The sequence below is a fragment of the Rhipicephalus sanguineus genome, chromosome 1 (genome assembly GCF_013339695.2).
Source record: "Rhipicephalus sanguineus isolate Rsan-2018 chromosome 1, BIME_Rsan_1.4, whole genome shotgun sequence".
Taxonomy (NCBI): Eukaryota; Metazoa; Arthropoda; class Arachnida; order Ixodida; family Ixodidae; genus Rhipicephalus; species Rhipicephalus sanguineus.
In genome coordinates, this window is record NC_051176.1 from 221454691 (window position 1) to 221479424 (window position 24734).

Below are 24734 nucleotides of genomic sequence, written 5' to 3' on the forward strand. Positions count from 1 at the left end.
GTGTTCACCTGTAAACTCATTATCGCTGTTCGCAGAGGCTATATTTCCTATGTGTTTCCATCTGTTGGCTACCGCCACTGAATTTCTTGATGTTGTGCATTTACTTTCAAATCAGATTGATATGTGCGGTTACCCTGATAAAAAAGGAACGGCCAGCAGTTAAAGAGTTGTCGCAAATGCAGCTTTGTAAGCGACGCGGCCCCCGTTGAAGCGGCTGACCTGAAGCCTCGATACACCCAGCGCAGCCTGTCGGAAAAAACGCGAAGCGCGTCCCTATGTTTGGCGAGGAGGCTGTGTGGCGGAGGCGGAACGTCGGTACACCTAACCTATTCTAACACCGTGCTCTAGGATGAATATTAGAAAAAAAAAGTGTCTTCGAGCCGCATCTCCCCTTAAACTCAAACAAATTAACAGCTAGGTAATTTGATGGTTAAACAATATACAGTATGGAGAAAACAATGCAGGTTATAGAAAAAAAAAGAGATGTTACAAGCACAAGGACAGGCTTGCAATTGCCACAGCGAAAAGAGGTGCTTGCACTATGGTATGTGGAGGTTCTTATGTTATTTCCAGCTCTATTTACAAGTGCTTCCTTTTTTTTTTATGCAGAACATAACCATAAATATTGTTCAAATAAATTTAATTGTGAATCAGGGATTCATCCATTTGGGCCTCCAGTGTTCCATAAATTTAATTGTGAATCAGGGATTCATCCATTTGGGCCTCCAGTGTTCCATCTCCATTTTCTGCCATTTTCATAATGTGGTTAGGTCACATTGAATTGGGTTGTTGTGGTTTAAGTTAGATACCACATTTGAAAGATGCTCACCTTGGTGCTGATTCATTGAGTGGTTGTGGCACTGCCCAATTCAGCGTTTGGCACGGAGGCAATGCCCGCAGCTCAGGCACCCCAGGGTGGTTCTGGAAGACCTTGGAGTACCGGTACAGACGGTTTCCTAGAAAACACAAATAATGTCTTGGAGTAGAAGTACAAATAGTTTCCTAGGAAACACAAATAATGTTTCTTCATTTCTGTATAAGTGACCTCATAACCGCTCCATAAAACCTGTTGGGCAGGTAAATGGTGAAGGGAAAGAAAGCTTCACTTTTACATTTATTGCTCAATCCCAACTTACAAAACACAAGCCAGTAACAGCGCATGACTTAATAAAAACTCATTTGTTTTTATACAGCAGCTATCTGTATGGCATTTAATGAGGAACACTGTATTTATTTTATTTGTTAAACCTTTGTTGTTTTTCTTACATTTAATTGTGAATTCATCAAGTCAATGTTCACATAATTAGCCATTTTCTCAGTGTTATTAACTGAATTACCTAATGCATGTATATGGTAGTATGACATGATTGTACACCCTGACTACCTCTATATGAAATTTGACCTTTAAGATATTACAATATGACGAGAACATAAGAGAACTTAAGACCATGAGTACAATGTTTCAATGAAGTCCCCAAAATTTTTGAAGTATGCAAAAGAAGTCGTCCACAATCCAAAAATTTGCTAAAAAGTGGAACATAGGCAAAATGCTTTTGAAACCTTCAAACTTGTGTGCAGGCCTTAATCAGAGATAGAAAAGTATGCATGCACACACACACATATATATACTATATTTACCCAATTTTAAGACCAACTTCATTTTCCAAAATAACGGACACTTTTAAAATATAGCACCCAGAGTTTTGCATATTCAAGTGTCTTGGGTTGTTCCCACTGTGCATGCGTCATGTGCTTCCAGCCCCTATTTTTAAAAAATAGTATACATAACCAAGCCACCCCCATAGCTCCTTTGCATTGACCTTGTGAACATTCCAGCACCATTATTTTGTGTTTGGGTTTAGAGAGGGCAAGCCCTATTCTAAAACATCTGTGGCGCTTACGCAAACCCAATAAACCCAAGACACTCAAGTCCTGGGTATACAATGCTAAACTCTCTGATAAGTCCAACAAATGCCTAAAATATTCGGATAACAAACCAAACAACATTTAAAGCATCCGTAACACTCAGTCTACCATCAGAGCCAGAATGTTTTCTCTAACATTTCTTGCTTATTCTTTACCTTTCATGCACAAAACAAATGTGCCGGAAGCCACAAAAGGTGCACATAAACAAAATGTGTATATGGACAATTCATACCATACATATATGCTACATTGATGGCCTTCGTTAATATTTTTAACTGTACTTTCTAACAGGATGTTTGAGGGAAATGTAAAGCTAAGCTAAGGTAGGCTTGTCGTACGCAGGGGCATTACCTAGAATCCTAGGCTATAAAGTAATCAGGCAAACAGCTAATACAGTTAAACCTCGATATAATGAAGTTGGTAAGGTTGGCAATTTCTTTTGTGATATCGAAACTTTGCTATACTGATATTTGATATTTTATGCAAAGTATATAGTCAAATTATTTTTTTTTCACATGGACTGTGCCACAAAAATGCTTTAATAATAGGCAGAAATAAAAAAATACTAATTCCAATAACATTATTAAACATAAATTTTCCTGAACCCGAGATCTGGCTACCACAACTTGATACCATGCTGGCGAAGTAATCTATACACGGTGGCTGTTACACATAAAGCCGAAAGGAATGAAGGTCCAATGAACTGTGCTAATAAGCGTAAGAGAAGCTGTTGCACCCCTCCCCTTCCGTCACCACGGATTGCCATCAAAACCTCAGATGTTGCCCAGAGGTACGACACTGATCTAATCGACTTGCTCTACACTCAGTCCGATCAATGCACAACATCGACTAGTGTCACACACGACAGACACAGGATCTTTTGTCTAAAATCACATTACAGCAAGGCAACAGCCTGAATTAAGGCAACTCTGCTCATGATGGCCACGTTTTTCCATTTTATGACATTGCGCATGCATTAAGTCCAAAGAATCAAGAGACATGGAACCACATAATTTTGTAGAACTGCAACTACAGCCTTCCAGCTGTCTTCATTTCTGGCATCCAAAAGAAGAACTACTGAGCACAACATTGTAATGAATCTTGGCCATGAAAGTCTTCAAAATGAATTTTTGAATGAGCATCACTCTTATAAAGGAAAGGTTATTTGATTCTTTGGGTAAGTTAGGCACAATGTACGCTGCTGTTGTAAACTAGATTATTTGAGGAACATGAACCCGAAAGAAACACCCAAAAGTTGGAGGACGCTTAAGTTTCGTCTTTAATATAGTGGAACGCAATAGTGATACACAGCCCCGTTCGCATTGCCTTCAAATCATGGGAGCAGGTGGTGCCATCTCGCTGAAATGTGCGCAAATGCAAAGGTTGGACTGCTCACAGAGGCTGCTAGCAGCAGCAATGATGGCAGCACTAGGGCAGAAAGCTTTGGATTGCACGCCCGCTCACTAGATCTCCCTTTATTCAGCTTGAATGACTGAGCTGCCATGAGATTTGGGAACCATGCCCGTCTTGCCCCCAGAAGGCCTGGGCTTGATTCCCACCCCGACGTAAATTTACCGAATTTTCTTTACAACTCAATTACTTTACTTTGTTTGCAGGAGCTGACCTGAGAAATTTGGAGTCAATCCGAGCATTTTTTAACCTGTTTTTATTCTTTGCAGTCATTGGGATTTTTTGCTCATGAACAGACTGACGACACCGAATTTTTTGCAACACTGGCTCCTTAACACTATTGTACTAAAAAGTGTGCTAGACGGTACCACCAAATTGTTCCTCTTCAGTGCACTGCTCACATCAAACTTAAAAGGCAGATGTGGGCTTATATGAGAAAGTTACGAGTCGCTTTGGACATACATATAAGGTGCATTTACAGAGCTCAGGTTTCCAATCCACACACACACACACACACACACACACACACACACACACACACACACACACACACATGCACGCACGCACGCACGCGCGTGCACACACACACACACACACACACACACACACACACCACACACACACACACACACACACACACACACACACAGATATATATATATTGTAGCGAAGATAAGCACTACTCTGAGTGAGGCAAGGTGCGCTACTCCCGCAGAAAGACAACTTATCAACTCAAGGCTTGCGCTGGTTCTGCTCTTGTCAAGGAATTTACAACTTCATGCGACTACTTCAGCTGCTACAAATAAGAGTGCTGCTCCTAAAGGAATAGTAAACAGTGAAATTTCCATCATATTCAACACAATCACCACGCATTCGATGAATAGAGCAAGGAGATGCCAATACTGTACTTTGTAAAAACATTGACATTTGCAGTGTTTAATACATGAAAATTCTATAAGATGGACAATGCTGCCATATGGAAAGAATCCCAGCATCAACAAGTGGCTGCATTACTGATACAAATTGAAAGTTGGCATCTCATTACATTCCTGAGAAAAAGATTGAAAGGACCAAAATATTCAATCACATTTCTTACTGAGTACAATAAACCAAGAACACTTTACCTTCCATTCGTTTTGGCAACACTGGATCACTGGGAAGTGCTGCATTGGTAGTTTCAAAGAAAGGTGCAATCAGGCCTGTGGTTGAATACTGAACCAGAGCGTGCAGCAGCCAGTAGCAATCTGAAAATAGAGAGAGCGAGGGAGGGGCAATAATATTTTGACTTAGACACCGAGATGACTTCAGTATGCATTCCACGGTAATCTTGCAAATGTAAGCATGAAGGCAGAGTGAACATGGCAAGAAGATGCCAATACCAGACAGTTAAAGGGACTGACAACCAATTTTTATGGTATTTGTTTTCTTTAGTGCAACAAAAAGCTTACCAGTCAGAATGTCTAATCATGGAGTGTTATTACGGAAAACACCAGGAAACACTACTTATCAGAGTTTTTTGATCTGCAGCACTGATGATGCCTTACATGCGACACATGTTGCAAACAGTGGTAGATGAGCATGACAACGATTTGTGTTGATGCGCAGCAGCTAGACATAGTTCAAATAGTTATCGCAAAAGCAGTGCTGCTTGTCAGCGCTGACTTTTTTTTACTTGGCAATAAGCATAGAATAAAGTGGGGATTCCAAATAATATACAGACTGTAATTTTAAGCACAAATTGTGGCGTGCCTAAACAACAGCAGACTATGCACAACGATCCGATCAACTCATTCGTGCAGTACCAAGGCTTGTCCGCCATGTAATGTGACGATGCCACTTTCTGCAACTTTCAAATGCAATTTAAAAATGCATATTCTATTCAAATCATAAAAATAATGCTTGATTCGGTCACTATAATTCAGTCAATCCACTTCCACCAGTGTCTTGTCACACATTCTGGCCGGTTGTGAGTCACTTCAAACAATGATGCATCCCATTTTGCCATGAAACCACAAACCCTAACTGACAAGTATCAGTTAATCACCAGTTGTAAAACAAAAGACAAAAAACAAACCTTTCTGGATGTGTGTAGTGTCAATGCAATTAGAGTCTCCATAGACAGCAATGCGCCCAGAAGTCTTCGAACTGCCAGTTTGCAGTAAACCAAGGATAGGAACCCCTTCAACATGATCTGCTTTCTTTTCCAACACTTCCTGGCCTGAAATGAAAAAGAGTTGTTCAGTCACCTTCTATTCATCCACATAAGTTACAATTGAACTCTACAGAGGATAAAAAATTTAAAAAATTCTGGGGCTTTGGCTGTCACTAGGCATCACTATCATTGTGGGGCATAATGCAGTGGGGCATGTGGATTAATTTTGACCAGCTGGAAACCTCCAAAAAGCACCAAACTACAAGCACATTAGAGCTTTCTGCATTTCGTCCTTATCAAAATAAAGCAGCTGAGGGTAACACCCCAGCTACTAAGCTAATGCACCTGTTCTGCATAGAACCTAAACTCCATACAACAAGAAAATTTTGAACAAGTTGCTTATCCTTATTTGCAGCAATGATGAGTACATCTGTAAAATAAAGAAGTAAACAAATACAATAAAAGTACAAGTTCCTTGAAAATACGTTAGCAGAGAATTTTTTTATTCGATGGTTTACTCAACTGTTCCCAATTAAGACTCGCTCAGGCATATTAAAAATACAAGTCAACCTTTGCTTTAAGTTCAAATCAGATTTATGAGATAACAAGCTCAGTAAAGTAACGGTACATAGGGATTTGTGTGGTTTATTCAGCTTCTATCCTAGTAAGTACAAAAGTGTCAAAAAAAAAAAAAGAGAAGGAAAACTACTGAGTTAACACCAGAGTTCATCAACACTAACTCGAGTTACTATTGCTGCAAGTGTCAGAATCCAACATGCGGGTTAGCGAATGTTGCAGGGGTTTACTGCAGATTTCTTCCATTGTGGACACTAACTTGTTGCCACATCATTTAAATAACTACAGAACTAACACGACAAATAACAAGGCCATCTTGACAAAAATAAGTCAGTCCAAGAACGTGTAAGGTAGGCTGTTAGTCTGGGGAACTTTATTCTAGAAGTCCCCAATTGAAAACACAGCAGCGTTCGGACCCACAACAGGAGTACAATTCAAACCTTGATTGGTGAGCGTTCTCCGAATCAGAAGGCCATTCTCTGGAAATTTGATTATGCTTGTACCAGAGGCGTAGTACACTGCAGAACAAAGAGGCAGAGAAAAAATTAACATGAAAGAAAAAAACAGAACTGCAAAACACAAGACACTTTAATGCCAATGCATTATGTGGGTGGAATATTCAAAGGTGTTCTTTCACTAACCACTTAGCCATTTTCTTAAGGGGGGACACTGCTCTTAAAATTTTTTTCTTATTTCTTGATCGATTTTGATGATACTGGGTGAGTTTATGTATATTTGTGTGCTGATTTTAAATATGCAATTATTTTTCTAGTATAGCCGGTAGTTTTTAAAATACAAACTATTTCATGTGCCTTTTGGGGAGGAAGATTTTTTTTAGCAGAGAGAGTCACAAAGTCAATCAGCATATCACAATAACCTGTTATTAGAACTGAGTGCAACGCAACAAAAATGGATGTTCTAAGCCCATTAGAACAAAAGTTACGGTATGTTGAACATTTGCGAAGGAAGTCCCAGCTTGAAATTGATGCACTCGTGAAAGTTCAACATATTGTAACACAACAGGGACGCGGCATTTTGTCGAACTTTCCGTTAGAGCTACTTTCATGAGCGTGCAAAGCACACGCAACAGTATGCGACAACAAAACTACTCCTGAGACGTGACCGCGCGAGCGGAAAGCAGCCTGGCAAAAACAGAACTTTTAAACCACCAGCACCGTTCTCCTTGGTAACGCCAAGTTCTTCTTTCCATGAATGAAACAGAAAAGCACAAGCATTTTATTACATCTTTTAATGTACGGAATATTATTTTTTTATTATAAGTAGTCTGAATACTAGTGATTAATTGTACTCGGGACTCTTGAAGTCATCGGGCAAAGTGTCCCACTAGTGGTGCTTATCGTGTTCTACATATACCTTAATTTCTCGATTAGTAGAGCATTGCTGTTGATGATACTGACGTTTTAGGCGTTCTCAAATGTTCACCTTTCACTCTGACATACATTGTCATTTGCCTTTAGTGTCCCTTTAAGCAACTGAATCAGAAGCAACAAAAGCAACCAGTACGTGTGGATTTTCCATAGACAACTCTACATACCTTTTATTTAGTCTAATGGTTTTACGATAAATTCACCTGAGGCTACCATTGTGATACCGATTTCTAGCATCCAAAAAGAGCAATTATATAGCACAAAATAATTGCTGCTCAACTGCAACAATGCAACACATTCGGTTCACATGGCCTTTTGTATTTCTATTTTAGCATAAGATTCTCATGCTTGCCTGCTCTATATTATGATCATTCGAACAGTATGAATGAAAAATAAGTTACTGTAAGTTGAACTGTGCACTGAATATAAGTTAACAATATAATTGCCAACTAGGCAGAAGCACTCTGCAGCAACCCTGACAACATGGCAATGCCTACTCATAAACAAGCTACAGAATAAACAAACACAGATTCTACAAAAACGGAAAAAATGTGGTGCAATTCAAGTGCCTTGTGCATCTAGCTTCATTGTCTGCTTCATCATATGGTTGTGATTAATGCATCTGAAGTCATAATTGAAATCGCCTTACTTTTATGGTCTCCAATGGTGAACTCGCCTTCATAGACGTGGTCACCTAAGCCAATGTTCCAAGATGACAACAGGTCATTGATGGCTGGCACATTTGAACCTCCAGTGTCGGGCATCCACCACTGGCGTGTGTTCTCATCAAAAAACTTAATCTTGCGCATGACAGAAACGTTGTACCAGTCGGCAAACACCACCAGCGACAACCCATTCTCTACGTCACGACGCAGCTTAGCCAGCTCCTCGGGAAAGTATTCTTCTTCAAGATCAACAAGCAACAAAGTTCCTGGAAACATAAAAGCACAACTATATGAACTCTATGCTACCAGTACAAGTAAGTGCAAAAATACACCTGCTAAGCTTTTTCACAACCCTTAGACATCAAAAAAGTGCTGCTGGTTGCGGCTGCAAATCATGGAAATGAGGTATCAAATTGGCTACACCACAGTACAAAGAAAGAAGGACACCAGTTAAAAATGTGGCAAGGTAAAAAGCTGGGCGAGTTATAACGAAATGGCTCATAAAATGAAATGGCAGTAACATTGCCTACAGAAAACCATAGTACAGAAGTACAGTTCAATCTGGATATATCAAAACCAGGCGACGGTGAATTATTTGTTATATCGGATAGTAATAAGATCCCCTTGGAAATCCAGTGTTAAAGTCTTGCGATGTTCTACACTTATACCAAACTCCCAATCCCCAAATTCCACATATTCAACACTCCGCCGGGCTGCTACCCTGCAAGTGCTCTTCTCCTCTGAGGGAAAGTTAGGAGATGTGTGATCAGAAATATTCATCCAGACAAAACGACAAGTTACACGTGTGATCAGAAATATTCATGCAGACAAAATGGCACTGTTTTGGCAAATAGTGTTCAACTTTTATGTTGTTGATGTGGCCTCAGGGCAAGAAATCAGTAAATTCTTGCTTTTAACAATCTTAAGAGACTGCCTAAAATGCGTAGAGTTTTTACATATATTTCAAATAACCCTACTGTGCATTTCAAACATACACTGAACTATTTTGAAATCACCTTTGAGTTCAATATATCTGGGTTTGACTGTATATTTGTGGTGAAAGTAATGTATGTCTATAATGTAGCAGCGGTCATAAAGTAGTGGCTGCTGTTCCTCTTAAACTGTGCAATAATGACGATTAACTGAGTTCACATGGAACAGGCACTGCAGTAAGCTGAGGCAAGGGGCAGGCAGTTTCCAGTGTAGGATTATAGGCTCAGGAAGTTGACAGAAGTTGAAGGAAAGAGCAGATAGCCTACCTTAGAAACGATTGGTTCAGAAATGACATCTGGCAGCGATTAAGAAGTTTTACTAAACCTGCTAAAAAGAGCTCCTGAGCGAGCAAAGCTGATCTCGAACGCCTTCACATAAACACTTGCAATTTTTGCAACCTTTACAGGAACACACCACAGCCCTGCGAAGGCTTCTAAGGCAAAGAGGTGCTGTTCTGCTGCTGGAAATGTGTTGCGCACAATGTCCCTCTGCACAACTTGACAAGTGCTCCTCTCTGCCACTTGTTTTGGTCGTTTCATCCAAAATACCCAATGATGTGATCGCATGATGGTACCTTCATGCAGGGCCATACCCACGAATTTTTTGGGTGGTGTTTGTGTGTAGAACAGCTAACTTTGGCAACTGGTGGTTGCTGTGAAGGCGTGCAAGTGCGCGTGCACACACCATCATGATCAACGCACATGTGAGATAGCAGAGGCATACCACATGGCAAAGTGAGATAGCAATATGATAATTCAGTCGTTGGTGTCACTATCGGAACAAGAGATTATTTTCATTGATCTGTCGTAAGCTTGTGTGTGGCTTACGTTTTCTGTATATATATAAATTTTTCAAATGAAGTCTTTTAGTTGTTAGACCAGCACTTGTCCCGTCTTCTTCCTTCGTGTCTTGTCTGTCTGTGCACTACCCAACCATAGATAGGGTCCAACTTGCCCGCGTTTCAGTCCTACTACAAGTACTTTAGTGTCACCCAAAAAGTTAAAGCATGAAAAAATTTTGGGGGGTGTCTGAAACCCCTCAACCCTCCCTTAGTTACGGCCCTGCCTTCATGAGTCAGTGGGACATACGTGTCCCACTATTTCCCAGCAAAGTAGTAGCTTTATTTTGATGAAATTGGTTTTATACTATTTCTTTGTGCTTTATATGTATATACCACAGCCGGTTTTTATAACATCGTGTCAAAAATATAGGTGAGCCTACAAAGGGTTAAAGGGCAAGAATTATTTATGCTGCAATTATTTTTCTGAAACTATGCAAATGAAGCACATCTTTATTGCTATAAAATCAGTGCATTTTGTTGGAATAAGCATGCCGTGAAAACTACTGTAAATTTGTTGAGAGATCAGCGACGTTTTTTTTCCCGGAGAGTGGAGCCCATTGCTGTTGAAGTCTCATTTTCTGCCAAATGTCCCTTTGAGAAATGGCTTTTTACTGGCCATGTGCCACAAGGTTATGAGCCATCACATGCAACTCTACGGTCAACTTTAGGCCAATACACTAAAGTCCAGCACATTATGCAAAATATTCTCGTTATGTCAGTAATTCTTCTAAATTTGTTGTTTGGGCTAGAAGTTTTATGTGAAATATACAAATATGAGCTTGACGAAATTGTTATTTTGGGTTCCTGCAGCGAAGGCGCACTGATTAAAATTTCTCAAAATGGAGTAATGGCAGAAGTAACGAGTGTTGCTTTTTTTTCTGTAACGGTAACGTGTTACCTTTTTTTTTGTGTGTGGGTAACATAGGGCGGTAACGCGTTTCTTTTTTGTTAGCGTAATGAGCAACGTATTTTAGTTACTTCTTTTGTTTGTAATGCCTACAACACTGGATGAGAGGGGTGATAATATTTCAGAGAACATAGCATGCTATAGCAAATAGAAAAACTAGGTGCACGTTAAAGAAACCCAGGCGGTCAAAATTCCTAGAGCCCTCCACTACGGCCTCTCTCATAATCATATTATGGTTTTGGGACGTTAAAACCCAAACAATTATTATTATTAATATACAAATAGAAAAACTAAACATGGGAATTTGAACAAAGCATGCACAATTCAGAACACCTACCATAGTTTTGTGCATCAAAGCATGTGAATGGGAAACCTGCAGATATAAAAGGGAAAATTTCAATACCCTTCAAAACCAACACACTTCACAAAAACAACAATGCTGTATTTGTGTTCTAGGGTAAAGGCAGTGTGTCGTACTTACCAAGAACTTCAATATAATAACCATGATTTCGTAAATGCTGGTACATGTCCTTAAAGTTAGTGTGGATGTGGTCTCCACTCCTGTAAGGACAGAGCAAATTCTCGGTTACATTTGGAGAAATTTTTTTTTAAACAGTAAAATTATAAAGGTAGAAAGATGGGCTGGTAGGCTGATGACATGTGGACAGCACAATTAAGGGAACGTAAGACTGCAAAGGAAGGAAGAAAACAGAAGGGCAGAGAGGTTAGCCAGAAAAGTGTTTGATTGGCCGCCTTACACTGGAGGAATGGGAAAGGGGAATAGACAGCAGCGAATAAAGCAGTGCAATGACTAAACAGTTGCAGTCCTGCAAAGCAAATCCCTCTACGTAAATTAAACGAGTAGTACTCTGCTGCCTTAAGATGGCCCCCAGCACTTTTAGCACTTAATTAGTTAGGAATAGTTAATTTCATCATTTTTGCATTTACAGCAAATATGGTAATGGAAAATTCTGGAAAACATACGGAAATATTAGTTTTATTTGTCTCCGAGACACTGCAGTTTATATAATGACTTTTTTTTCAGTATATAGAAGAAAGCCTACGAAATATGATAAAAGGCAATGGCAGAACTGCCACATGCACACACCAGCAATCCTGCACATGAACTAAACATGCTCCGTGTCTCACCCAGGGTATGTATCAATTTGAGAAAGTGTTCTCATTGGTACAACCAAGAAATTCTTGCTAAGGCCACATATGGCCAGCCTAAAAGCCTGACCATTTGTGACAGTAATAGGCAGCCAGCCAAAGTGAGTTCATCAAAAACAACAATGCAGGCTACCAATTTGCCAAATGAGGTCAACCCAACATCTCAAGCAACTCAACTGGGACATTCACTCAGCTGTTTCTAGTTGCTACAACACTGCACTCTTATGAAGCAGTCTATGGAGAGCAGTACCTTGACACCCCTTTGACACTTACGTTGAATGTGGTCTGAGCTTTAGGTGCAAATGGTTGGCAGCATTTGCTAATTTAACCATTAACAATCAGGTCTTAAACTTTGAGATAATAAGCTATCGTCTCCACAAAAGAGCATGGACAAATCTCTAGGCATGCCAGCATGGCCATCTTAACAATTACGTTAAACTAATTGAAGGCCATTCAGTATTTGTCAACACAATTTTGTTTTGAGCTGTTTTGTTTTGTCGTCTTATTTGCGATTCAAAATAACAAGATGACAAAACTGGATAAAACTGTTTTAGAAGGCTAATTAAACATGCCTGTGAAATATTTCAGAAGAAACAGATGCAACTGCCACAGCTACTCTATCAAATCTTGCTTTTTTTTCTACGGTCTACATGCAACTATGGCTTTATTCTTGTGAGTTGCATTAATTAATATTACAGTAAGACCTTGTTAACTTGGCTCATGTTAATATGTAAAATAGAATAACTTGGACTTGTCAAGGAAACTGTATGCAATGTTTAATGACATCAAACCCTCGTTTATTCAGAAAAATTTGGCCGCACCCCGGTTTGGATGACCCTTGCAGTGCGCCAAGCAAGAAGTGCCACAAATGTGCAACATACAAGAGTGAAAATGGCACTAGCATCCAAATAAAATAAAGCGATGAAGTCATCAGTGGGAACAGTATGGGAATGACAAGGGAATGACAGAATGCTTCATGTTTTCTTGCACTTTTATAGCCTCTATTCATGCATTCACTGTCGCATAATATACAGTGTTGACCGCTTGTCTTCAGGACTGCGTGGTGACTATCGATGATCACGTCAAATGTGACCACAGTTTTGGTTGCAGTGGTTGTGGTGAGCAATGGTTTCACCTAGAAAAGCAATTTCACTGCAGTCTGCACACTGGCATAAAAACCACAGGCTACATTGTGATGGAAGGACAATTTATCACTGATTAAACCATAGTTTTGGTTGCAGTGGCTGTGGTGAGCAATGGTTTCACCTAGAAAAGCAATTTCACTGCAGTCTGCACACTGGCATAAAAAACACAGGCTACATTGTGATGGAAGGACAATTTATCACTGATTAAACCACTTTCAAGGAAATGATTAATCAAGATCTGCACACGGTAGAGAAAAGCAGTCTTGGATGAAGACATGGATCTCATGCCACGGCTCACTCTAAAGAAAGCCACGACGCCCTAGACAGATGCGAGCGCTAATCAGCCAGGAGATAACAGGAATCGCAGCTACACTGCAATCCCGTTATAAAAGGCACTGGTGCAACAGAAAACTTGATGTAATAGAAACCATGCAGCCACATGGTTGGCTGCCCTAGCTCTCCCATTAATTGGACCTCTTTTGTAACAGACACCGGATGTAGAAAACAATTGGTCGTAAAGAACGAGTTATTCTTCAATGTTGGTCAACAACCTCACTTGTAACAGACACTTTGGTCAATGGCTGTTAACTGCAGTTGTGTTTGTTTGAAAACAAAGGTCGCGCACTCGCTACTTCCTGTAACTTTGGCAAAGGTAGAGTGGGGCAGAAAGCTATACAATGACAAGAAATCCCTGAAATGCAAATGCCACGTACAGAAGCACTTAAATCTTACCAGTGGTGCTAATGCAATGGTTCAGATGCTAAGACCTTTTTGTTTTTTCTGACTGCCCAACTTTTCAAACAATTTTGGTCCCTAGAGAGTCCCAAAAATAGGACAGACAATGACTGTATACAATATAGCTGTTGTGCCTACTACAGTGAAACCTCAATAATTCGAACTCGGTTATTTCGAAATCCTGCTTAATTCGAAGGATTTGTGCAGTCCAGTATTTTGCAATGCAAAATTGAATGGATAATTTGAAGCGGCGGCCAGCACGAGCCCGGTTAATTCGAAAACTTTGGGTGCCATGTGCCAATTCTCAATCCTGATTGCGCCGCGAATCCTCGGAAACGACAGCCCTTAGGAGCCACAAGGCAATATAATGTAGCGATACTAATGAGTGACAGGTGAAGCGCCCCTGGCTCGCTGCTGCCAGCGCAAAGAAAGAAAAAAAAAAAGAAAAAAAAGCAGTCTCGTAGTCAGCTGAGATGCGCGCCGGCGGAAAAGAAGACGTGCTTCACTGCAACACAGCGGTGACACGTGGGCAGCATGGTGCATGCTTCTCGCAATGTCAGCGCGTCATGATTTACCCATTCTTTCTGGGAAAATAAAGAAATAATTAAAGGACATTCTGACGGAATTCGCGATGTATGCGAACCTCCTAAAGGCGGTTGCTCCGGCTATTTGCGCACTTGCGCTGCTGGTGGAGTTTATTGCCTGCAATGCCTACTTCGAAAACTCTTCGAAAACTTCAATGATCATGTTTTCCAGCCAGAACACCTCGCAAATTCCATCCCACTGACCATTATTAAATTCTTGATTTTACCAGAAAGAATGGGTGAATGGTCGCATCATGACGCGCTCACGCCGCGAGGAGCAGGTGACCAGCTGCCCGCGTGTCATAACTGTGTTGCAGTGAAGCACATCTTCTTTTCTGCAGGCACGCATTTCAGCTGACCATGAAACAGTCTTTTTTTCTTTCTTTTTTTTTTTGCACTGGCAGCAGCGAGGCCGGCCGTTTCACCGGGTTTCCGGCAAAATTGGGGCCGGGTATTGCTGGAAAACATAACCCTTCGAGCCGCAAACTAGCAGGCACAGCAAACAACCACCTCTAATTAATTTCAGTAATTCAAAGTTCCTTCCATCCTGCTTTTTGTATGTTTTGTTCATTCGAAAACCCGCTTAGTTCGAAGATTTTTCGCAGTCCCAGTGACTTTGAATTAACGAGGTTCGTATATGCTCTTCATATGACAGTGAATGTATATCTTTGCTTATCAAGTTACAAAGTAACATTGTTTTGAAATAACAACATGGCATGTAGGTCAGTTGGTTTATAATGCCAGATGAAACTTATATGGTCTTACCAATCTAAAGGGTCTGTCTTTATTTTCAAGTTGTCCCTTGGAAAATAGCCAGGAGGATAACGCAAGTTGTGGTACTGATCCCACAATATGCGCTTGCTGAAATAGAAAAAGCATACAAAGATGTATTACATGTTCTTTCGATGAGCTTATTAATAAGTATTTACTCGTGTAGTTTTGCATACTTACTTATTTTAGGGGTTAAAAAAAGGAAGTTGTAATTTTCAAAACACGAGCTCAGTAACATCTACTGAAGTCATGGTTTGTAAAATATTGTGTTTGCTTGATTCCAACCAAAAAAAAAATCTTTCGATTATAACCAAAGCTTCAGCTGACTGAACAGTGGCAGCGAGTAACAATAAGCACCAAAAAACAGACACAGCGGTAAGTCCTAATCCCATTATTCTATTCACTAAAGTAAAAGCCCAATAATATGTACCTGACGGGAACGTGTGGCATAAATATGCACTAACTGCCACTGTACTAGTACAAGGCATTTTTTTTTTCTTTTTACCAAAGTGCAGACAAAAAGAAAAAACCCACCCTCTCTCTCTTGCATGAAAGTGCAACAGCATACAGTGGCTATACCAAGGAGCATTTCAAACTATGACAGGAAACATTGTGGCAGAACACACAATTCATATAGCTTTTCCCTATCTGAAGTACCTGTGCAAGGCAATCTACAACTCAACAGAAACCAGTGCCCTTTCACTTAAATGAGACACCTACTGTTGCATGGAGCCTATCATCCTTATATAACTATATCTGTGCACTACTGAGAACTACAGTCAACGTCCGATTTTTCCGACTCCCTAGGGACCGCGAAATCGTCCGAAAAATTGGGCAGTCCGAAAAAATGAATTCATGCTTTTTTATTCTGCTCAAGCAGTCAAATCGCCACAGCCACGTCTGAAATAGCTTTAATGCCTCCCAGTACAATTACCAGGCGTTTTGGTGCACGCCCAGGCTCTCGCAAATACATTTGGTACCTGCCGCTTCCAGATTATTGTGATATGCTTACACTCAAACCTCATTATAACAAAGTCGCATCTGCCACGAAAATAACTTCGTTATATCTGAAAATTCGTTATAAACGTTTATTTGTAACACTGTAGCTATGACAAGACTATTCTTCATTTACTTCGTTATAACCGGTAATTCGTTATATCCGTGTTCGTTATAACGAGGTTTGAGTGTATTTACTTTGTAACTCTCTCAGTTTAGTAAAAATCTGGCTCCCCAAAAGGCACATGAAATATTTTGTGTTTTAAAAACTACTCATTATACTAGAAAAATAACTGTATATTTGAAATCAGAACACAAATATACATAAGCTCACCAAGTTTCATCAAAATCGATCAAGAAATAAGAAAATTTTAAGAGCAGTGAACCTTGAAGTGGAGCGGCAGTGCGGATTCTTCTTGGAAAGTTGCATTCACGGTACAGCACCCCTCCATTTTAGTGAAACCACCTTTACAGAGGGGGGATACATGCGGACTAATATACACCTATTCGTTCATTTCGAATACTTCAAAATTTCCAATAATTTAAATTCGAATATAAGCGAATTCGAATACTGTAATATTCGTTTGAATATTCGAGATGCTCGAATATTCACACAAGCCTAGTTACTACATTTTAGCCATTAGTATTTATTAAACAGGGTACGCAACAATGAGGATTTACTGCATACGACAATGCCCCGACATGGAGTTTCTGCTTGAACTTCTCTGTATGCAGCCCAAAGTACACATGTGGTGTTGTGACTGCGTCAAACTCCATGGGACAGGGCACACAAAATATGCGAGTAAAAATTTCTTTTTCAAAGCCAACATGTTATTTTAGGGGCGCGGAAATTACGTGAGTAAATACAGTATTAGTTACAACACAACAAAATTACTATACAGAAAAAGCAAAAAAGGTTACCTGCGAGGAGGGGTTGGAATAATCTTTGCCTTAATTGGCAACTTTAGGTTCGATCGCCGTGGTTCTACTTCCCCTTCCTAAAAGAAAGAAAAGTGGAATATAATTTTTTTTAATAAACAAGAAAGCACCACAAGAAAACTAACGGAAAATGAAGAGAAAGCAAATACCACGCGGCTACTTAAAAATCAGATTAAATAAATTTAACGCCACACTCCAATCAGAAAAAAATATAAGGAGCAAGAACTAAAAAAATGTTACATTTGTAATGGAAGAGTATGTAAATCAGGAAAATAAGGCAAAGGTATTAATGAGCAACTAGAAAAACTCTCTTAGCATAGAAACATTATAATTCGCACGTGAAGAATCACTCAATCACTGACAGTGCTAGAGCTTCAGGTAACAATATATTAGTTTCTAGAAAGGGCACGTTGTGCATCCCACCTACATAAGCCGTGGCTTCCAATAATGCCAAAGGATGTGCATGCCTCTAATCTAAAGAGCCATAGCAATGATAGTGCACGTGTGCACAAAAGCAGTGATAAATACTTTGCATTTCTCTATATAACCATGGCTGCTCTGGCAAGCATTACATTGTGTTAACTCCTTAACAAGGGCTGCTGCAAATGCATGTGCTGCCAAGAAGACTATGAAGCAGCCTTAATGCGCATGAGCACAGTCTGGAGCGCCTTACCCCAGGTGAGGACTCTACAGTGAGAGACACATGGCCTTGGGCAATGCCCTCCCACTGTGCAGCTTCTGCAGTCACCAGGAAGTGGATGGAGAGGAAGCCTGACCAGGGCCACAGCACCTCAGGATAGCCAAATGCAAGCTCCAAGTAGTGGCCATGCTCTGGAATGTATGGATGCCACTCGGGCTGGGCAGAGGAGAGTGGGCATTCAACTGACAACTGCAGTCATACAGAGACTATGCACAGAACAACCAAAATATGCTAAAAGAACAATGCCAGCATCCTTGCTAATTAAGGGTGCGCGAATATTCGAAATTTCGAATATTTTTCTAATAGTGTTTGCTATTCGATTCGATTCGAACTGGAATTTTACTATTCGAACTTCCCAAAAACAAATACAGTCAATGTCCGATTGAAAGTGACCCCTTCAGATATGCAATATGCTTCACCTCATTACACTCTCGTATTGCGGCAAAGCTGCCTTTCAAGCTCCGTTACGGTCGAACTTTGTCAAGACACAGTCAACATTCAATTTAAAGTGGTCCCTAGATTTTCAAAATGCTTCACCTCGTCACACCCCGGTATTGCGGCAAAGCTGCCTTTCAAGCTCCGTTACTGTCGAACTTTGCCAAGACACATTTAACGTCCGATTAGAAGTGGTCCCTAGATTTTCGATATGCTTCACCTCATCACACCCCGGTATTGCGGCAAAGCTGCCTTTCAAGCTCTGCTACGATCGCAAACGTATTAACTCAAGAAAACGCTGGTTCCAACATGGAGATGAAAGGTGTGGCAGATGTGAGGGTCAATTAATGCTGTTTTGGACCTGAAATTTGGGCAGGAAGTCCGAAAAATCGGAAGCCGAAGCCCCCCCTTTTAGCCTCCAAAATTTCATATGTTCTTATATATCGACGTGTACAGGGCAGATTTGGAACTTCGGACTTGAAGGGAGCACACCCTTGCCTGCCACATCAGTTGGGTTTCCACAGAAGTTGAAAGAGGAGGAGAGGCTGAGGAAATGGCATCTTTGCCCATCACGTGTAAAGTGTTGTCGGCAACACTTTGGTTGCACCAAATCATGTACTTAAATAGAATTCGGCCTCTACATTGCCTCATTCTTGATAAGACAACTATGAAACACCACCCACAAGTGCTTCATCCACCTAGCGAAAAGAAACACTTTCATGTTGCTATCTCATAAGAATATGCTTAAGAATCCTCTCTAACTTTTTTTTTCTGCAATTTTGCTTCGAAGTATTCGAAAAATATTTTAGAAATATTCGAGAAATATTAGAAAAATATTCGATTCGATTCGCACTCACATTTCAATACTCGAATTCCCTTCGCAACCAAAATTTTGCTATTCGCACAGCTCTACTGCTAATGTGAGACGGGTCCACAGCATTAAATAAACTGACACACTGTATACCACTGCTCTATAATTATGGTTCTCCCAACAGTGGGCGACACGGGAAATGCTGTTCACCCTTCCAGCTTACTGCCAACTTCTCTGAGGGGAGACTCTGAAATCTGAATGGCCAATTTGGCCAAAGTTTTTTTTTTCTTGCGTGATTTATCCCATCAGGCAATACCAGAAAAAAAATCAAAAGAGGCAGCTGAGAAAAACTGTGCTTTTCTAGTGTGCTGTTGAAAAATATCAGGTAGAAAATTGGGGTTTGAGAGGCGCCACTGCACTGTGGATTGTGTGGCTTTCTATTGAGGCAGCTCATCTACGTTGTTACCATTGCAAAGAAGAGGGACTGGAGCTTCAGAAAGCTGCACCATTATATTTTACTTTCAAAGCTAAAAGAGCAAGAACTGGCATTAAAATTAGCAACTGCTACCACATGTCCACAGGTAGTATAGAAAGGACAAAGGGGACAAGCGTCTTATCTCCCTGTGTACACCACAGCTGCATTGCAGGCTTGTGTTTTTTTTTCTTAATGTGTCCAAAGTGAAAAAAAAAAAAAAAACGTTTTAATGTATTATTAAAAAAGACCGCATGGACAAAGCAAAAGGGGGAAATAAAAGCATATAAGCATGCAGCTCCCCCCCCCCTTTTATCATTTACAAGTACCACTATCCAGTGTTCAAAATTTTCTGAAGACAATGAATAGTATGAGCAAAACCTGTGCTACACATAGAGGTAATGCATTTTTAATTCCTAGTGAGTGACTCACTCATAAAGGTTAACACAGAGAAATTACTCCTCAGACAAGCACATGTGTGCTGTCCAATTTCTGCAATACTTATTTGCTACAAAACTAAACCTTCTTTAGCATATGTTGATATAGTTTCATGTCAAGGTGCTCGGCTTCGCACCACTTTTTTATACGCAGGAGAAAAAAAGACAGCTCTGGCAGAGTATGGGTCTTACCACTAATTGAATGGCACAGAACACCACAATCACAATAGAGCCAACGTCGCTACTTTTTGCTGTTAAGGCATCGACTGCCAGAAAGACCAGCCCTTGCATGATGTTAAATGTCTAGACAATTGTACTTGTTCTTATTCCCTAGGCTTATGGCAATAAGCCAGAACTCATGCAAAATTAAATTACTGAACTAAGAGAGTCTTCCCCAGAACTATGAAAAAAAAATGATTTCACCTCAGCGCTACTCTCATAAATTCAGTATATATTTGCTACAGTTCATAAAGCTAAACAGATTTTTAATGGTTAGAAAATTATATAAACAAAAAGTGAAGGATTAGCCTCATACATGTACCACTCACCTTCCCAACAATACGGCCGGATACACCCATGCCATTGAGAATTGTGATATTGGCAATGACGGGCAAGGCACCATGGTAGAGTGGCTGGGTACAGTAGGGCCACATGTAGGGGCACTCACTGAGATCCAAGTAGCTGGGACTCAGTGTTGCCTGAGGACGGTAGTTGACTAAAGCTCGGTAAGCTTCAAGCAGCTGCAGTTTGCCCCAGCCTTGTTCAAACATAGGGAAGCCCTGTAGTCGGCCGGCTGATGCCATCAGAGCCTGCTTCACACTGGCAGGGTTCAGGGCTGATCCCAGATGCAGCGCACCACTGTATAAGTATATAATGTTACATACATATATACATATATACATACATACATATTATGTTGATTTGTCTTGTTTTGTTATGTTTAATGTATTATCATTGTAATATGCCATACATAAGCTTCCATACAAAAGAAACTTGGAAATGTGCTACCATGTACATGCAACATGTGCGTGTGTGTATGTGTACACACACATACACACACACACATTACGCACAGAACAACAAAAATGTGCTAAAACAATGCCAGCTTCCCTGCTAATGTGATACAGGTCTACAGCATTAAATATTCTGACACACTGATTCACTTCTATAATTACGGTTCTCCCAATAGTGGTCACTATATATATATATAGCAGGTTTCTAATGTTGCAAGCTAACTGAAACTGCCAGCATTTCATCATGTACTGCCTTAAGCAGCTGTGTACTTGAACTGCATCAGGGTTTGTACAGGTTTCAAAGGAGAAAATTCAAGGATATTCAAGAACTTTCAAGGCCCTATAGGAGGATTTTCAAGGCCCTCTTCGAGAGGTAATTTTTTTTGCCCATGTCGAAGATCTTGAAACAGTGCGCTCAAAAGGTCTGACATTTATTGTACAAAGAAAAGCACATGCCACAATACAAATCTGCTTGTATTGCACGCAATAAAAAATAAATAAAGACATGTTTACCAAATATCGCAATGTAAATTTGTCAGTGAAAAGCTCGTGTGTTTTAGAAGCATCATTTAAGCTTGGCGACTGCAACGGAAATGCTGTAGTGGACTGCTCTGTCACAACAGGCGTCAGGTAGCTTTTCCACGCACTCCCTCGCCTCATCTTGATTGCGCCAATATCCTTGGCACATTTCATGTGACTTTTTAAAGCGGATTCACCCATGGCAGTCACATCAAAAGTTTTGCCGCAAAGCTCGCACTTAGCCCGATGTGGATTCGTCGTGTCAGGTGCAATCCAGTGCTTGTAGTCGTCATGGTGGAGCCACGCAGTCTGAAATTTGCTTTTTCTGGGCATTGTTTCACATATCCACACATCACTTGCACCCCTTGCACTAACACGAAGGCAGGCTCATTCGAAAAAGTGCTGATAGCACAAGAACACGAAAAGGTTAAAGCCCGCGCACAAACTCGGACGCCGCGTTGCACTAGTTGGGCAGAGACAAGACAATGGACATGCGATAGCGATGGGGCCACTGTGCTCGCAGCCGATACTACTTCCGCTAGTACCGATGGTGACGTTTTAGGTCACTGACACGACATCTACAGTGAACGCTGCCTCCGAGACTCGCACCAAGTCTAATGTTGCCAGCTACCTAACGAGAGTCGGCTAAATAGGTATAAAAATTGGTATGGTTTCTTGGCCGCATTTCAGAACTCCAAACAAAAGACAAAAGTTCAGCAATGAAAACAGTTTCCATGATGACAAATACCAATTCAAATTTAGCATTAAACAAATTCAAGGTTTTTCAAGGACTGGTCTGAAATTCAAGGTTTTTAAGGGCCTTGAAAACAGACTTTCGATTTTCAAGGGTATTCAAGGGTTTCAAGGACCTGTGCGCACCCTGTGCATTAACTTAGTAGATTACAACTGTCATGAAACATGAAATGCCCACCACCACATATAAAAAACAAAAAGTTAAAATCCATAGGAATCAGTAGAAGCGAGCTCAATGAATGGACAGAGTGGGTTACATTTGCATAGCAATGACATTAACAGGAAGCTCTAACTCGGGGTCAACTCTGATGCTACCTATTCAAACATATGTAAAATGCAGAAATTTAGAAAAGCATTTGGCTACTTTAACCAAAATATGTTGTGTTTGAGAGAGATTACATTCTAGCGACTGCTCGAAAATTTGATTTAAGGCCCAAGGTTTTTTGGCAAAAATTGCCGAAGATGTACAAGCACAAAAAAAAAAAAAAAGAACGCCAGGCCTGCGCCAAAAGTGCAGCACAGTCACAGCGAAAGCTGGAAGAGCAGCATTTCCAGAACCCGTTATAAACTCTCTTGTGGCTACTAATACAAGTACACTAGCAATGTACTCACTACGCCACAAATCATAATTTTTGCGAAGTTGGGAAGCACCCACCACGACATCATTCATCATTCTGCGGAGAAGCGAGGTACCATCTGTAAGTCATTATGTGCACTTTGTTGATGCGACGGTTGATGAGGAAGAATTATGGCTGAGCCCCTTGTAATGGGTTGGAAGCTTTAAACGACCCACTAGTTACGTAATTCACATTGTGTGATGCCTGGTCGTTATTTAACTCTCCCACCGCGCTTTATACCATACGTTAACGTGAGAAAGAAAGAGAGGGAATTAACTTTATTGAGACCCTGAGGAAATGGATCATGGGAGCCTTATGGGCTTCCTTGGCAACCAATAGAAGTGCACTTGTGAGGAACCCACTACGCTATAAATCATCATAATTTTTGTGAAGTAGGGGAGCGGCCACTATGCAATTTTTCATCATTCTGCGGAGAGCACTGGTACCCGCTAAACACCTGTAAGGCATTGTGTGCACTTTGTTGATGCTGTGGCTGATGACGATAAAGAATTATGGCAGAGCCCTTTGTAATGGGTTGGAAGCATTCAACAACCCACTTGCTGCACAATTCGCATTGTGTGACGCCTGGTTACAGAATTCACGTTGTGTGACGCCTATTTGTTATTTTATTCTTGTACCACGCGACATTACATATGTTAATGTGGTTCCTTCCCGACATGAAGCCTGTGTATAGTGCCTTTTTGCAAAGCAGTTTCAAGCACCGGCATGGCTTTCGAACAGGCTTTCACATGGCTTTTGAAGCAGCGTGGCTTTCGAAGCAGCGTGGCTTTCGAAGCACCGGCATGGCATTCGATCAAGGTATATTTTTTTCTTATTTAGTTTTTTTTTTCTTATTTCGCGCGATAGTGGTTACAGACACCGGAGGCGGCGGCGGCGGCGGAAAACTACAGCGCCAAAAACGGCCCTTGTGATCTTATAACAGCTTTCGCTGTAAAAGTCCAAAGTAAAGAAATTTGTAACTTTGCACCAAAAAGATATCAATGTACTGTATACTGCATCTAAAGCAAACAAATCTTTATACATATATGAATTCACATCTTGTGAATTTGTTAGCATGTTTACCAAGACTTTGCATGAGCCATACTTGCAGAGAAGTGGTATATTCCAGAAAAGTGTATGAACATCGATTTTGCCCTCTCTCGGTGTGTTAATAGGTACAGTTTACGGAATTGTAATCTTAATTTTCAATTGTTCATTGTTGAGTTAAAGAGTTGTAAATTAATTTTACTTATTACAATATCTTCAGGGCCCATGGAGCATTATTGAGAGGATGGTATAACATACATACAAAAAAAGGCCAGAAACAATACCAGGCATTTATATTAAAAATTTGCAATGCATTACATACTAATATGCACAAATATACATCGGAATAAAGAATATTACTGGAAGTAGCTTCTTGGAAACAGAACTTCACTCGATTAATTTTTTGAAATTTTGCTATTTTCATGAATTCGTTTTAAAAACTGAAGCCTTGTGGTATAAATAAAAAATCAATTTCCTACGACCAATAGAACAAAGCCTTTTCTTTCGAGTGCAACAAACCTCATCAAATTTGGTGCAGTGGCTGCTTAGGAAAACTATTTTTCCATTCCCATGTACAGTAGAACCCCGCAGTTACGTTCCTCACTGCTGCGTTTTCCCAGCTGTTACGTCGTTTTCCGCCGGTCCTGGCATAGCTCCCATAGGATACAATGTATTGGGAACCCCGCTGTTACGCCGTAACTGTCGGACCGTTCCCGTATGATACGTTGCGAA

At 40.5% G+C, this 24734-nt stretch overlaps 1 protein-coding gene across 2 annotated transcripts in view; it reads right to left on the minus strand.

Annotated features, from left to right (window-relative positions):
* The window catches only part of LOC119372697 (membrane-bound transcription factor site-1 protease), a 62346-nt gene that overhangs the window by 21861 nt on the left and 15751 nt on the right, over window positions 1–24734 (minus strand). For both annotated transcript variants that reach the window (XM_037643152.2, XM_049419707.1), the window contains 11 exons: window positions 20602–20911; window positions 17872–18054; window positions 17181–17257; window positions 15258–15353; window positions 11340–11419; window positions 11196–11231; window positions 8102–8383; window positions 6505–6582; window positions 5411–5554; window positions 4461–4580; window positions 830–956 (listed from right to left, as the gene is read on the minus strand). In XM_037643152.2, the coding sequence (XP_037499080.1) occupies window positions 830–956; window positions 4461–4580; window positions 5411–5554; window positions 6505–6582; window positions 8102–8383; window positions 11196–11231; window positions 11340–11419; window positions 15258–15353; window positions 17181–17257; window positions 17872–18054; window positions 20602–20911 (1533 nt within the window). The remainder of the gene's footprint in view (window positions 1–829; window positions 957–4460; window positions 4581–5410; window positions 5555–6504; window positions 6583–8101; window positions 8384–11195; window positions 11232–11339; window positions 11420–15257; window positions 15354–17180; window positions 17258–17871; window positions 18055–20601; window positions 20912–24734) is intronic.